The 17,144-nt window shown below is 37.3% G+C and overlaps 1 protein-coding gene across 2 annotated transcripts in view; it reads left to right on the top strand.

Moving 5' to 3' along the window:
- acap3b (ArfGAP with coiled-coil, ankyrin repeat and PH domains 3b) overlaps positions 1-17,144 on the top strand; it is a 76,136-nt gene that overhangs the window by 33,417 nt on the left and 25,575 nt on the right. For both annotated transcript variants that reach the window (XM_024269440.2, XM_024269439.2), the window contains exons 2-4: positions 4,046-4,103; positions 12,382-12,501; positions 12,872-12,925. In XM_024269440.2, the coding sequence (XP_024125208.1) occupies positions 4,046-4,103; positions 12,382-12,501; positions 12,872-12,925 (232 nt within the window). The remainder of the gene's footprint in view (positions 1-4,045; positions 4,104-12,381; positions 12,502-12,871; positions 12,926-17,144) is intronic.

The raw sequence follows: 17,144 nt of genomic DNA, 5'->3' as shown, positions 1-17,144 counted from the left end.
GGCATTCCAATAATAAACAAATGTGAAATATGAAACTTTCTTCTTCTTCTGGAATAAGGTGTAATGCTATAGCGCGATCGCCACCTAGTGGCCAAACTGAAACATCCTCCAGGAGAAGATGAACAATGGACGGAGCTTCTCCAATTGAGAATCCAGATAACACTGTGTGGTATTAACCACCTTACTATGGTTTCCCTAATACATTTTATAGTATTTGAATTGTATCATATTAATACAAAATTCTTTAAAACACACACACCCAAACAAATGTGTCTAAATGTGTAAACTCAAAATTGAATAGAATTGATTTGTATTGAGTGGATTAAAAGAATAAAAAAAAATCTGAATCGAATTGATCCAGGCTCTGGGGAATCGAATTGAATCATTCCTGGAAATTATTAGTGATACCCAGCCCTAACATAAACAGGGATTTTTAAGAGCAAACTCCGGAAGTGAGGTGAGTCAAGCAAATCCATTTAGCTGAATTAGACTAAAAGAGCTTTAGCATTGTTATTTCTGTTCAATCAGTTAGTCTAACGTAAGTCAGTGTATGTATTTCTTGTGGGATTTTGTGTTGGGATTGTGCAGAAACACTTGATAAATTAATTCCCTTCTATAGTCTCTGTTTTTGCACAGCAGATGTTCAGTCTGTCATCTTGAATGTGGAGTTCATGCATTTGCCCTAAATTTTTTTGTTGTTCCTTCGCTTGATTCTGAATGAGATCACTGACCATCACAGGTTACTGTATGTGACAGCTCGCAAATGAAGCAAACATAAGGATTCAACACACTCTTCATGATTCATAAGGGAGTGTATCAGAATGTTTTTATGTGGTAGAAACTCATTAGCAAAGCATAAATGCAGAACTACTTTGTATTTGTGCTTTATCTGGTGGAGGTGGATTTTGACCTTAAATTAAAGCTAACCCAAAAGGAATTATTGTAAAAGATTTAGAAACACATTTTCTCTTTAGTGTTGTATCTACACTTTGCTGAATAACACAAACCTATTTTAAAATGTCAGTGAACATTTCAGCATCCTTGCCTCCAGTCTGGGCTTTGTCTAATATCAGAGTACTTGTTCTGCCTCCATGTTTGTCCTTGAAGCGAAGTGGATTTAACGTCATGTGACACATCGAGTCTTGAAAAAATGGGATTTTCAGATACTCTCAGCGCGTGTTTGTGCTAGGAGAAAAACAGGTAAGCTTTATGGTCATGAAGCATGATACATCTGCTGAGCATTGAGAACGTCATGCTACCACTGGTTGATGGGATGATCCCATCCCCCTCCTCTCTGAGGCTGTTTTAACGTACAACAGGAAGCTGTTGAATCATAAAGTCGCCTTTCATTTTACATCTGCACACAGTCCAGTTTTGCAGTGCGACTTGTAATCTTCTTCCTAATCTGTCGTTCTCCATTTCACTTTAATCTCATAACTCTAGGACAGCAGGAGGATAGATTAGTAAAATGTGGTACAAAAAGGCAAATAGGGACAACGATGCAGTGACACACATTTTAGCTTCAGTCTCAACTGTCCTTACCTGTGTGGATACGGCTGTCTGTGGGTGAAAAAAAGGGCAAACCCAGTGACCTGCACAAAACATTTAGATCTTAGTCCACTCAGTGAGCCCTTAGAGTTAAAATACTCAAACACTTTTTTTCTACGGCCGTACTGTGAGTAACAGGTCGTAGTGAACATTTATGCAACATTTAAGGATGAAGAAGGTTAGGTTATTGCACTAAGAGCTTGTTAGTGATGCTCATGTGATAAATGGACGCTCCTTGCATCAAACCTGACTTTAAAAAAATGATGAAAATAAGACCATCAAAGTGTATTTTGTAGGGCTGGGTTAATAAAATCGATTAATCGATTTGAATTGATTTAAGCTTAACAGATCTATAATCGATTCAAAAAATATAAATTGATTTAGCACATAAAGCTAAAGTCCACTAGCTTGGTGCTAACGTTTAATGGAATTTCCCATAGGACGGCTAATGCTAACGCTCAGTCAACCTAAACATGCATTTCTGACTAAATGAACATCTTAATTTACTCACACTCTTTACTCAAACTCTTTGAAGGAAATATTTCTTAAAGTAACCATTTGTTATCTAAAACATCATGCTTTTCCCTTTCTAGAATAAGGTGTAATCCTACAGTGTGATTGCCACCTAGTGGCCAAACGGAAATTGCAATCATAAATTCTCCAAATGGAAACAAAACAATTTTGAAAAAAAAAGTTGCATTTATCTGGAAAAAATATTGCACTTCAAGGGGGTGGTTTTTTTGGTCATGTCGAAATTTAGATATTTCTCAAAACTGCAATGGAAACACTTTTTAAATTAAATGAGTTGCGACCAACAGTGACTCTGCTGCTGCGCCACAAAAGGTTCCACAGCATCACAGCTCATCAAAAGTTGAGCTTGCCATGCGGAATTGTTGGATCCACAGCTCCTCTGTAAAATCACCAAGCAAGATTTACCAAAATCTCTTCATTTGTAGCCGCTTCCACATAGCTTGCCGCTCCATGGCCTGAATAAGATGCAGACGTCTCCATTGATAGATGATTATGAGCGCTAGTGCCAAATCAAAAATATTATTTATCTTATGTAACTCAAAGTATTGTTAAAATTTGTGTTCTTGGTTTGTGTTTATTCACATAATTATGATTTAATGGAAACAGTGTCACTGGGAAATTGTGTTTTTTTGACATTCCTAGAATTTTGATAAATGTGGAAACGTAACTATTCACACGTTACAAGTGCGTGTAGCTTATGTTAGCTTCACGAACACTTCACAAAACACCTAACCACGTGCACAACAATAGTTTCTTTGATTTTGTTACATCCCTCAAGGTGGCCATACGAGCTTTAAGGAAACTTGAAAAATAAGACACTTGTGCTCCCCTTAAGATGTAGCTGCATCTCTCTGCGGCCTTCAATGGTCAGCATCAACAGTGATGCTTTTTCTGTTACCTACAATCACTATAGCCCTGCATGCACAATAAAATCTGACTGAATTGTTTCTAAATCAAAAAATATTTACATACGTTCCTTAAAAATGCATTTTAATACTCACTTGTCTGTAGCATTTTTCTTGATTCATTGATTGTTTAAATGTATTTTATTCTACTGTTTTTAGTTTCCTTGCATTTTTTATCCTTGGTGATGTTTTTCTGTTTGTAAAGGAGCTTGGTACCCTGATGAAGTGTTTCACAAATAAGGTTTATTTATTCATTTGCTGCTGAACAGTAATATTTATTCGGAGGAATAAGAATCTGCTGAGACTGAGCCTAGACAAAAGGTTGCCATAACAACAGACCCTGTCAGTGTGGCCGTGGATGTGTGTGCGTACATTAATGGAAGAAGGCCCAGGGGGAAGGATGGTAAAGACTCATCACCCATTCCAACCACCTGACAAATTTGTTCCATCAAATCCTATTATTGTCTTGTTGAATGGACATAAAAATAAAAGTAATTTTAAGCAAAATTGTTTCTGTTCTGATGGATTAAAGCTACTAATTTAATGATATTGAAGAAGAAACCCCCTCTGCTCTTACATCCTCTTTTATCATCCCACCTTAAGACTAATGTGCCAGCCAATGCCTCCTCATGATGTCATCCATTGATTTTTGCTGCTCTGCTGTGCAGTCACTAATCTTCCGGAGTGATGCCTCTGTCAATCTGATCACTGGGATTAGCACTCAAACCTGAGAGACAGTGATGTTCCACTGTTGCAGCTCGATGTACAAAGAGCTGAAATCCAGACAACAGCATTCAGGCTCATTATCACCAATCAAAGTCCCTCAACTTCCTCTTTTGGTCGTCCTCTTTCCTTTTTTTATCCCTCCCTTCCCCATGACATTCCATAATTCCAGCATTATTTTTTGTGTGTGTTATTTGTGGTTATGGGACGTTGGGGTTTACTGGTAATCCTGGAATTTTTTGCTTTCATTCCAACTGCAGTTTTCGACTTTACCCATGAAAATGCATCAAAGAAAGTCAGATCTGATTAACCATGAGCCTTTGTGTTTCCCTCTGCAGAGCCGGTATTGATGATGTGGAGACGGATGTGGTCGAAATTGAGGCAAAGCTTGACAAGGTATGAACTCCAAATCTATCCAAAACAACACAGGGATTTTTAGATGTTTCTTCTGCTAACAGTTTAAATACCTTAAAAATGGAATTTTATGGAAGCTGTTGACATTTTTCACAATTTAGACCAGTTTTTGTGGTACTAGATCTCATAAACACACATATGGGTTTAGTTGTGTGGAGGAAACATATTGTAAACATTTACTATTGTCAGTGAAAGCTTTAAATATGTTTCCCTTTCTAAAAGCAGCTAAACTATGTTACGTTTGGGTCTAGGGGATTGAGGAGCATAACCAAATCAACAATGTCTGCAATAACGCATTTTCTACCCATCTTGATTTTTTCTGTTTCTTCTTTTTTTTTCCTTTTGAATGTGGAAAATTATAAATTCAAAAACGATGAGACATTTTTTTTTTAAAACTTAAGATGTGATGGTGTAGAAATTGTAAGGAGTTTTATAATGAAAAATACAAACTCGTGGGTTTAAAAGTTTAATGTTCTTTCTAGTTGAATGTCTTCTTGAGCTTTTTTAGTTTTTGTTGAAATAGAGAGATTTGAAGCTTCCACCAATTATTTCAAAAAAGTTAGAAAAAGCATTTTTGCTTAAATAATTTGAAAATTTGAGAAGTTGAATCTTTCCAGCACCATTTTTTCCCCAAAAAGAGATGAGGATTTTTGATAACTGACTGATAACGGTGTAATGGGTTGAAGAATTAAGGACGTCCAAAAATTGAATGGAAGGTGGGAAGAGAATCACAACCTTACAATCTTACACTATAATGTATCGGATGCTTTGGAGCTCATTTGAAATCTGGTTCCATCTATAAAGGAAACAGACTGAACTGTTTGGTTCTGACCCAAAGTTCTGTCTTCTTAAAAAGTTTCAACAAGCTTGAAGCTTGGCTGCTGCTTCTTTACTTAAATACCAGCTCTTGAAACCGTAGATATTTAACAGATTCAACTGAAAATGTTTTTTACAAAGGCAGACAAATTTTGTTTTAATCTCTTGGTCAGACTGATGAAGGACAGAGGCGAGCAGAGCAATGCTACATTCACATCGGGCATGTGTGGTGCATTCAGGAACATAGGTTTTTGTATGTGGTTTATTATATGTGTTCACATCATCACTACCTGATACTAGGGCAGGGGTCTGCAACCGTCTTTGACCTCATCCATTGTGGCTTTCCGGGTAAAGGAAAATAAAGCATCTTTAAAGAAGTTACAAGCAAACAGTCGAAGGACATCACATGTCAGAACCTTTTTGACAGATTTTTGAGTGCCAAATTCAAGGATTTTAAGTGTTTGTAAAAAAAATTGTCACTGAATTAGCTCTGATTTAGTTTATTAGATTTGCCACTTTTTGTCTGGAAATTGAAAATCTAATGATTTGCTGCATTGAGATGATCTAATGTGACACAAGCTGTCTTTGGGGCGGCTGTGGTGCAGTGGTAGGGCGGTCGACTCCTGATCAGAAGTGAGCAGGTTCGACTCCGCCTTGCCCGCCCATGTGTCGAAGTGTCCTTGGGCAAGACACTGAACCCCGAATTGCCTCTGGTGGGAGGTTGGTGCCAGTGTTCGGCAGCGGAGCCACCACCAGTGTATGAATGTGTGTGTGAATGGGTGAATGGGTCTGTGACTGTGAAGCGCTTTGGGCCCTCGAAGGAGGGTAGAAAGCGCTATACAAGTATACGCCATTTATACGCCATTTTTTATTTTGAAAAGAAGTCATGTAAAATCTGTGACAAAAATTATGAACTATTTCAATTAAAATAAAAGCTTAATTTTAATTTCCCCCAAAAATGTTTTTATGTTTATAGTTATCTCAATTGTAACATTAATATAAAAACAAATCCGTGTCTTATTTTCCTGATAAGTGAATACGACTTTGTGGATCCTGTTGGGATGCTGTCAGTGAGAAATTGACCCAAATAGCTCTTTAAGTGTTGAAGGTTGCAGACCTCTGTACTGGGCCGTATACTCACAGTTGGACTAGGCTTGGTGAGAATTGCCAAAGCTGTACAAATATTGCTCCAGGCTTTGTCTTTTACTGCTCTGTTCTGATACATGTAAGATTTGGCGTCATAGAATTCCAGTCAGGCACAAACCACAATTATTTGTTTCTCCTCTGTGATCTTGCTTACAACGGTTGGTACTTTTAGGTTTTGAAAGGGACGCAACCCACACTGCCACTACCAAATCCTAGTTTCTGATTGGTATTTTATTAACTGATTTCCACTAAATTGATTCTTGAGAACACTTAATGTCACCGATGGTGCAAATGTCAGGAATATATTGAGCCTCCTGACTCATGACACAGCAGTTTGAGGCAGGTTTTAGATATGCACCAAGGCCCTTGTGACTTTTTCCAGAGAAGACTTGCTTTGCAGGTTTCCTGACATGTTGTAACCTCTAGACAAGAGGCTGACGCTGCAGCTAGCAGCAGACAAATGCAACTTATGCAAAAATGAACACGACTGACAAACTATTGAGAAGATTTCAAAATCAGCTTGCGTACAGCATTAGCAGGATGTCACTTGCTGCTGCAATCTAGAGGAAGACTAGATTCTTAAATCAGTCTTCCTTCACAATAAAAAAGTAAGACCAGATTGTTTAGTTTGGGATAAGAAAACAGAACTGGAAAATTCTGGACACAAAAGAGAAAGAAAATAAGAAGCAGAACTCTAAAATGAGATGCAGAAATGTGGAAACTGCTTTGAGAAATGTCAGGAAAGCTGACAGGCGTTTGTGTTAGAATGCTCAGAAAGCATGTTGTATGATTATAGCAAAGTAAAACAGCATCTACAGGTCTTACCCTTACCATGTATTCAATAAAAACAGCTTAACTGTCCAAGTAGTCCTGAAACTACGGTGGCCCTGAAGTGCAAACCACATTAACAAATCATTTGATGCAAACACATAATTGAAAATGAAAAAAAAATAATTAAAAGCAGAATTACATTTTATAAAAACAAAACAAAATTCTAGAAAACAAAACAGAGAAAAAAATACACGTAAGAAACAACATTTCCAGAAAACAAATTGAAATGTTAGTAAAACAAAACACATGGTGAAACCGGTAAAGTTAGGTACTTTGTGACATCACTGATTTGATGATAATATCCAGTATCAATTCATGCCAAATAAGATTCAGCTGGACAAACGTCATTATCCAAACAGCGACGCCCCATAATAGCTACCTTTTCAAGTTTCTTATTGTGTTACGGTTTTAGAATTTCCTTCTGATTTCAGTAAATTACATTTGCTTTGCAAAACGTTTTTTTCTTTTTCACAGATACTGTCAAATGTTGTTGTGTCCAGTGATCTTCTGATGTGATTGGCACTTCAGGGCCACCGTATGAAACTAATCTGGGACCTGTTTTTACACTTGAGGCTTGAAAATTAAATTGATTGCTATTTTAACAAGTAAATGACGAAAAAATATTTGAAATGTAGTCATTGGTTCTTGCTTTCGAGAGGCTTGTAAAATGAAAGATATTTTGGTAAAATCTGATACCAGGAATAATAAGTTACCTAACTTAAAAATGAGGTCATGAAAAAGCTGAGATGGTTCTGTGTCATAGCGGTGACTGTTTATCTAATGTAAATTGCATAAATTACATAGATAATACCAAATGTAAACCTGCTTAAACAAGAGCAACTGAGTCTTAAAAAACCCACTCTGATCATCTTTCGATCTCTTTTCAAAGCAGTCGTCTAGTTTTGATGATTATTCTGTTTTTAACTAAAAAGCAAAAATCTAATGAACCCCTTTTGCACTGCTTTTTTATTTTAAAGGTGAACATGACATAACCAGTTTAACAAAGTGAAAATCTAATTGATATCAGCGTTTTACATTGACTATTTATGAATCCACTGTGTTCTCATGATGAAAACCTTGATGGTTTATTTAAAAAAATCTATTAAAATAAATGTATTTCGCAAAAATTGTTCGACGCAATGAATTGTGGTCTATTTTTGCCAATCCAATGAGCATTGATGCACACTTTTTGTAGAGATTTCTGGGAAATTTCTTGCGCACTTGATTTTGGAATTGTAGATTTTGACATCATTACAAAATGGCAAACAGACTTTATAGTGAGTAGGGAAGGAAATCAGATATAGCCAGTATCTTAAAAATCAACAGACTTTTTAAATGTTGGCTAAAACTTGTATAATCATAATTATCAAAACCACTAAGAACAGTGTTACCATAGAAACAAATGTAGTTTGAGTGAGATTGAGGTATCATTGAGGTATCTGAGAGGTTTTCCTGGACATTACAACCTCGGGTTTGTCTGGAAGTCACAGGTGCAGCTCAGTTTGTCTTAAATTAGCCAAAGAAAACAAGAGCACATCTCCAGATTATTTCCTCAGCTCACAGGTCAGGCCCTCCATTGAACTTTGAACTGTGCTTTAGCACCACGGACATAAAAAAGCCATTGGAGGGGCTCCATGTGAGAAGCGTCCATCAGGGTGAGCTGTCGTGTTCACGGGGGATCTCATTCAGCTGTGCTGAGCCTCCTGCAGCGGTGGACTGTAATGAGGGCCCTGAAAGCTGAACAGTTGTGACAAGTGTGAAAACATCCCCCGCTGTCAGCTGCAGTGGCTCCTTTAAGTAAAATTAGCCATTTTTGTAGTATCATTTTTCCAACATTAGATCAAACATTTATGGGTTAAAACACTGACACTGGTTTGGACACATTTATGAGGATGAAATGTTGGAACACTGAAGAGACTCTGCACTGTTATTCGATTCACACTCCAGGGTTTTGATGTGAGACCAGAGATGACATATTGGCCCCAAGTGTAACCATGTTGTTCTTCCAGTCCATTTATCAACAAATTCACACACACACACACACAGGGCATTTAATGGCAATCCTCCGGCCCTGAAGGCTCAGGACACACAGTACAAAATTAGATCGCGTTCACATTTGGGTCTATTTGTTGACACACTGCATGCTGGGTGTTGTCAGGCCTCACTGGGAGGAGCACCTTTGCATTTTCAGTGAATATGGAGTCCCGCACAGCTGAATCTGAACAGATACGCTGGTGGGTGAGACATATTTGTGCTTAATTACAGACAGATCAGACTTTACATTTGGCAAACACAGCTCATTATTATTTCTGCGGCAGTCGTGCACGGTGAAGGCGCCCAGATAAACCACACAAGCACAGCAGCAACCTTGGGAACTCCTGCACCAAATAGGATGATTAAAGCTTTACTCTCTCCAGCACGCCCCCAGCCTGAATGCACACACGTCCTCTGACTGCGTTGGACACGCCGCTGCATTAGCGTGCTGGTAATGACAGTGCAGCACTTCGCAGTTGATCGTATTACCCTTTAAGTTGGGAGCCGTTGCGGTTTCCAGCACATGTGGTGTCACTAAGAGCTGTCTGAGCCTCGGTACAGACACTTTCATTTAGAGCTACATGACTTTGGTTTTTGTTTTTTAGATGTCTATGGAGCTACATTGGGGCCAATATTATTTGAAACCCAAATAAAGCAAATTAAAATTGGCCAAAAAAAGTAAAATTTCCAAAAGGTTTTGCTATTCTAAATTAAATGTAATTATTTTCAGCTTCAAAAGTTCTGTTCTTTAGGTTTCAAAACTCATAATCCATTTCAAAACTTTGTTCAGTTTCAAATCTATTTCAGTTTCAAAACTTTTGGCCGTGTTCGGGCGGGGCTAACACGAAGGACCAATCAAAGGATAGACACTGTTCACTGTTCTGGTGGTAGTGATGTTGGCTACTCACTGATCCGTTCATAAACACAGACCAAAGAGTCTAACAATTTGTGTAAATATTAGTCTGTGTGTAGATTTGAATAAAATCACAACCATACATCAGGTATGCTTTGCGTTACCTATTTATTTAAAACTTTAAAATGTCGTTCATTTGTTGCACTTTGTACAAAAACATTATCACCATGACCTGGGAATTATTTTTTCTGATGATCAGATTCCTTTTTAAAATCGGACCAAAGTTTAGCATTTTATGGTCATTTTACTGTGTTTGCTAAGACATAACTCATTGTTTTTACTCCATTCCAATATGGCGTCGCTCTTTATGTATCTTGGACCATAGTAAAAGGCTGCGTGTCATCTCTAGTGATATTAACCTGTATAGTTTGTACTATCATAGTCTGAAGTTGTCCCAAGACAAAGCAGAGTTTTATCGTGTGCAAACTGTGCGTCCAAAACGCTGTTCTAACCCGTTCAAAGCGCCAACTTATTGTGTTATTTACAGGCATCAAAAATGTCCTTATGCTTTCATAAAATGGCTAAAACAGCTCTTCCTCTTCTTTTTCTTTTTAGTTTTATCTACTCTGTTGAAAATATAAAAACAGACATTCTAGGTCGCGGACAATAAAGGAATCTCCTGGACTCAAAATGCTTTTTCTAGGACCCACCCGGGTTTCGAGTTCCACCGTTGCAGGTTTTAACTTGAAAAAAAAAATTCATTGTTACATTTCATTAGGCATAAAAAGCAAACTTTTTTAGTGATATGAACATCTTTTTAAGATTAATAACACAGTGCTACTCATTACCTATAAAAACTTTGAAACTATGTATTTTTTTAAAAAAAGGGTAAAACCTTTTTTTTTTCAATTTTGATGTTGCCATGTTGGAGCTTGATGTCAGTAAGCACTGATTTGTCGGTCGGTGACAATGTTTCAATGACAACCACTTTCACCAATCAGGTGTTGGAAGACCACACCACGTAAACACAAAATATGTCAAACATTTTGAATATTGGACATGAGGACCACCAGGCTCCGCCTACTTTTATTGAGGTGCCTGATTGGTCAGTTTATGTTTAAATAAGTTGCACTACAGAAACATGCTGATATTGATAATTCATGTAGAGAAAATGGTATGGTCGAGTCGGGGTGGGATTATATAAGTTTGTTTCCTTCTACTTCCTTTTAAGTGATCTACTTGTGATTCATTAAGTGATATGTTATTTCATGTATTATGACCTCATTGCTTAAAATAAAACATTTCATTCATTCATTCATTCATGTCATGGAAAAAATTATTGGATTCCAAGGATAATGTTAAGAAGGATCAAAGTAATTCTTTACATCCCATGTGTCAAAGTCAAGGCCCGGGGGCCGGATCTGGCCCTCCGGGTAATTACAACTGGCCCTCCAGATCATTTTATTTTATGGTTATTAATAGGCCAATGTTGCGCTTAATTCTAACTTGTAAATTTTGATAAAACATATTTTTATGGAGAGTAAAATATTGAAAGTTATTTAAGGTATAGTTGATTTATTCTGGAATAATATTCCTGCCTTTTTTTTATTCATAATTATGTTTAAAAGTTACGGTTTTAAAGTTTTAAAAATTGGCATTCTGCTAGTTTTTTGGCTGTACGGCGGCGCAGTGGTTAGCGCTCTTGCCTCACAGTGAGAAGAAGGCCCCGGTTCGAATCCCGGCTGGGACCTTTCTGTGTGGAGTTTGCATGTTCTCCCCGTGCATGCGTGGGTTTTCACCGGGGACTCCGACTTCCTCCCACCGTCCAAAAACATGCTTCATAGGTTAATTGGTGACTCTAAATTGTCCCTAGGTGTGAATGTGAGAGTGAATATGTGTGTGTGATTGAGGCCCTGAGACAGACTGGAGACCTGTCCAGGGTGTACCCCGCCTTCGCCCATCAGTAGCCGGGTTAGGCTCTGGCACCCCCGCGACCCCGAAAGGGACAAAGCAGACAAAAAGATGAATGAATGGATTCTAGCTTTTTGGACTATTTTGGCATTTACTTGCAGTTTGGCTAATATTTCAGCCACATGTTAGCTGTTTTGGCTAATTTAGGCTTTTTTTTTTTTTTAAGTGTTTTAGCCTGTTTTGGAGTTAGACTAATATTTACTTGTAGCTGTTTTGGATAATGTAGCCCTTTTTTTCAGTCTTTTCAGCTAATTTGGAGTTTAGCTATTTTTTTCAGCTACATGCTAGCTGTTTTGGCTAACCTAAGTTTTATATATATATATATAGTTTTTTAGGCTAATTTGCCATTTAGCCATTTGTATTTAGCTAATATTTTAGCTGGCAATTAGCTTCAGCTTTTTCAGCTATTAACTTCATCGTCTTCAGCTATCAGCACTAGCATCTTCAGCAGCCACATTCAGCTTATGGCATTCACACTAGCATTTTTGCAGATATTACTATATTAATACTAATACAGATTTAGACCTCATCTGGAATGACAGGACAAAATCTGCATTTAACTGAGTTTGTTGTGTAATTGCATATGGTTTTGTGCCCCCCTCCCTTTAGCTGGTTAAGCTGTGCAGCGGGATGATCGAGGCCGGCAGAGCCTACGTCAGCGCCAACAAGCTCTTTGTGAATGGGGTCAAAGATCTCTCCCAACAGTGTAAGAAAGAGGAGATGATATCGGTGAGTCCACTCAAAGATGAACTCTCATCACTAAATGACACAGAGGAGTGTTTGATATTCATCTTGTGGGCTGTAGACCACATTCCAGTGAATCTCCACATTAGTGCAGTAGTTACAGTAAAGTGCTATAAACACAGTTGTCCAGCAGCAGCTGCTGCGGGCATCAAAAACGTGGACAACTGGAGGTGTTTAAAGTGATGGTTTTATGCGGCCGCGAGGAGGGAAACCCGAAACCGACTTTATAGTTTTTTGAGGAAAACATCTGAGCCGAATTTAAGCGATGCAGAACACATTTTGTGAGAATAGTAGACACAGATGGATTTCGTGTCAAGTAGAAAAAGTAGCTGAACATGTTTTGCACCACTCGCAGGAATGCCTGGAAAAGTGTGGAGAAAGGCTGCAGGAGATCGTCAACTACCACATGGTAAGACAGTTTGCTGCAAACACGCTTTTGGCCTCAGAAAAAGGCAGAGATGCCTTCATTCAGGTTTCAAACTTTCATCTCCATGTGCTTCTAAATGTGAATCCACTTCCTGGTGTGTAACTTTGTAATGCAGCTCTAATTCATTCTCTTAGAGTCACTCAGACTCATATGAATTCAAGGTGATTTCTTCATTAAACTCAAATTGTAGTTGTAGTAAAATTCTGAATCTAGGACACTAAAAAATGTAAGAAGTTTGACTGGAAAAGCTCTGTTTTAGTAACATTATGTTCTTCGTATCAGACAGGCAGAACAGCTTTTGCCATCTTTCATTATTAGTATCAATTATGACAAAAACATTCTAGAAAGAAACATAAATAATAAAAATGTTGGAAAGATTTTCAACATTTCAACAGGTTTTTACATGAGTAAACAAACATTTAGACTTTAACTTCACTTTTTAAAACTGATAGGTCTTTTCTAAAAACCCACCTTGATCATCTTTTAATTTATTTTCGAAACGTTCCCAGTGGTATTTTCATTATAATTATGCTGCTTTTAGCCAAAATCAAAACACCTGTGTCATTTTCTAGGACATAGTTTCTGCAGGAGTTCAGAAATTCACCTGTTGTTGAGGGCGGGACTTTTGGTGCTGAGTAACCCTGCCTACCTTTCCCGTCCCCTATAACTGAGAGCTCTCTGTTTACACTAGTGCTGTAAATTGATTAAGAAAATAAATCAGACTGATAGACTTTTGGATTGTGAATATCACAGAGAGAAAATGTTTCCCTTTATTTATATTGTCTGAAATGTTTACATTTACTCACAGACACAAACACATCAACAGTAAGATAAGCAGAAGTCTAAAGACTTTTATGTCTGCTGTGTTACTACAAGAAGTCAAAGATGCTGACATACAGACATTAGAGAGGAACATTGTGTTTCTGCATTTACATGGTCCAGGTGAATACTCGATTCTGATTGGCTGCTGGGTGTGGATGCACACCTAAAAAAGAAGTTCCGGTCACAATGCTCTATATCACTGTGCTGGTTTCTTTAAAACAAATTTTTGCTTTATGATCTGGACAAAAACAAGTGGTAAAAAGTGAACTTTCTCTCTGAACAGATGTTTTATTTAACCTTTCGTGACGATCAGAATGTATATCGCTTTACTTTGCTGCTGCAATCAAGGTTGCTGCCAGCTGAGCAATGTGTTTCTGTGTTACCGTGACATCTGGCCCTATTACCTATAAAATAGTCAGTTTTTTTGTAAAAAAAAGAAAAAAAGATCCATACCTAAAAAAAATAGCAGGAAGAAAGTACTAAAAATCTATTGAAAATGTATTTCTTTTGGAAGTGACCATGGTACAAGTGGGATAATGCCAGATGAAGTGAGCATTATCAGAAATTAACGTACGCCGTGGAACTTGAACCGAAGACGGTTCTTTCGCTACGTGTAATTAATTAGGTTTATTAAATATAGCGCGCTAATTTTTTAAAAATAATTGCGTGCGTTAATGCGTTGACGTTGAAAGCCTTAGTTTGCACCTTCTCCCGCTAGCTTACAGCTGGTTGGTGAAACAAAAATGATAATCAATATTGTAGCTATCCAGCCGTACAGTTCTGATCCAGATTCCAGCTCAGACGAAGAAAACGAAGACATACACAAATCTGTTCATCTGCAAGTGGAGGCATCGGAAAGAAGCAGAGCAGGAGGCTTGTGGCTTGCCGTAGGAGCTTCTACGTCCTACCTACAAGCTTTTTTAAACGGCGAGTTTTGCATCTGCTCCTGATTCACAAAAATTAGAATAAATAAATCCACCAGAAATGCAATTTTTAGCTTAACTTTCTTTAAAACTGTTCTCTATCATTAGAAAAATTTATCAAAAACACAATTTCATTTAAAAACGTTTTTTCATGTATAAACCTGAATTTTAAACAGATTTTACATGTTACTTTTTTAGTGTTATGATTGCGGTCAAATCTTTGAAGGAAATTTTCCATTTTTTAGATTCGGGATTATTTTCTTATAGATGAAAACCCCTTTGGTCAAACCGTGCAGCTCTGGATTTAATCAGTTGAAGCGTTTGCTGCGTCTCTAAACAGTGTACCAGCTGCACACTCACAACGGTAGTGCACCGGGTCACACAGATGACGCAGAACAACACAGAATAATATCATGTCCAACATTTGACCCGTAATCTGTTTTATTCATTTCCTGTAAAGTGTGTCCGTTTCTCTTCCATCTCTGGTGTCCGCTCCTCTGTGACCTTTTCAAATCCAAACTCTCCAATCTAATCCATCAGCAGTACAGACTGATGGGATCTTCTCCGGCGTTTAATAACTGTCCGCTGTCGTTCTACATCCAGCTTGTAAATTGTCTTTGTCTCCGTTCATCCTCCCACTCCTGCTCGGTCAATACTCCTTATTCACTCAGTCGCTTCGTTTCCTCTAAAGACGTCCCACTTCTCTCCTCTAACACCCCACAATTGCTCTAACAGATTGTCTGGCAGACAGTTTTAATGAAGTAATTAAAAAAGAGGAGGGACGGATGTAGAGAGCGGAAATCTGTCTGTTAGGAGCTTTCAGCTCTCGTTCTGCACAAAAGAAGAAGCTCCAACAGCAGCCATGTTTACTTGATCATACAGGAAACCTTAGAGGTTTCTGCAAGAGGACAGGTGTTTACTTAAACAAGTTCCTGAAAACAGGATTTATTTGAATTTTTTGATGTAGAATTGAGGTTTGAAAATGACATATTTATTATGAATAAACATTTTCAAAGAAAGCACTAACACAAAAAAAGTGCAGCTAATAAAGTTTATTTTATTGCTCGTTTCCTCCAAGTCTGGATGTTTTTGGCAGAAAGTTTAGTTCTTTTATAGTTTACGACAGGGCTGTCAAACTCAATCGCCAAAATCCAAAACATGTCTTAGATCACGGGCCGAACAGGATAAACATTAAAACTACTAGGGCTGCCACGATTAGTCGACTAATCGACGACTAATCGACTATTAAAATAGTCGACGACTAATTTAATAGTCGATTAGTCGTTACTTCATATTAAATTGAGTCAGTGTAGTAAAGTTGAAAGTTATAATGGTGTTATGCTAGCTTATTGGACTATTTTGGCATTTATTAAGGTTTTTTTAGGCTATTTTGGAGTTTTTATTTCAGCTACATGCTAGCTGTCTTTGCTAACTTAGGCTTTTTTTAGGCTAATTTGGCCTTTAACTCATATTTTAGTTGGCTATCAGCATCTTCAGCCATCGTCACTAGCATCTTTTGCGGCCAAATTCAGCTTACATTTCATCTATAATGATGCTAGTGTGAATATATATATATAGTTTTTAGTTAGTTTAAAGTGAATGATGGTTAAGATTTGTGTTTTACATCAACTTTGTGCATGACCCGATTAGTCGACTAATCGGAAAAAATAATCGGTGATTAGTCGACTATTAAAATAATCGTTTGTGGCAGCCCTAAAAACTACATTTTTAAAACTTTAAAACCGATACTTTTTCACTGAAGTATGAACTAGATATATAGCATTACCTGTGATAATTCTAGAGTGAATGCTGTAAGCTGAATTTGGCCTCTGAAGATGCTAAAATTGATAGCTGAAGATGCTGAAGCTGATTTCTGAAAACTTTGAAGTTCATAGCTAAAAAAAAATTCTGAGACTGATAGCCAGCTAAAATTTAAGCTAAATGACAAATTAGCCTAAAAAGCTGAAAAAACTGGTTAGCCAAAACAGTTAGCATTTAGCTAAAAAAATAACTAAACTCCAAAATAGCCTAAAAACAAACAAAAACAAAACCTTAAATTAGCCAAAACAGCTAGCATGTCGCTAAAATTTTAGCTAAGTGCCAAATTAGCCTAAAAAAACAAACAAACAAAAAAATATATATGAAAAAACTTAGGTTAGCCAAAACAGCTAGCATGTAGCTGGAAAAAAGCTAAACTTCAAAATAGCCTAAACAATTGAAAAAAACCTAAATTAGCCAAAACAGCTAGCATCTAGCTGAAAAATTAGCTAAACTCCAAAATAGCCTATAAAATCTTAGTAAATGCTAAAATAGTCCAAAAAGCTAGCAGAATGCCAATTTTTAAAACTTTAAAACCGTAACTTTTTAACATAAATATCAATAATAAAAAGGCAGGAATATTATTTTAGAATAAATCAACTTAAACCTTAAATAACTTTCAATATCTTACTCTCCAT

This window comes from Oryzias melastigma, linkage group LG5, assembly GCF_002922805.2.
Source record: "Oryzias melastigma strain HK-1 linkage group LG5, ASM292280v2, whole genome shotgun sequence".
Lineage (NCBI taxonomy): Eukaryota > Metazoa > Chordata > Actinopteri > Beloniformes > Adrianichthyidae > Oryzias > Oryzias melastigma.
The sequence above is the reverse complement of the archived record's forward strand: the minus strand, read 5'-3'. Positions and strand labels throughout refer to the sequence as shown.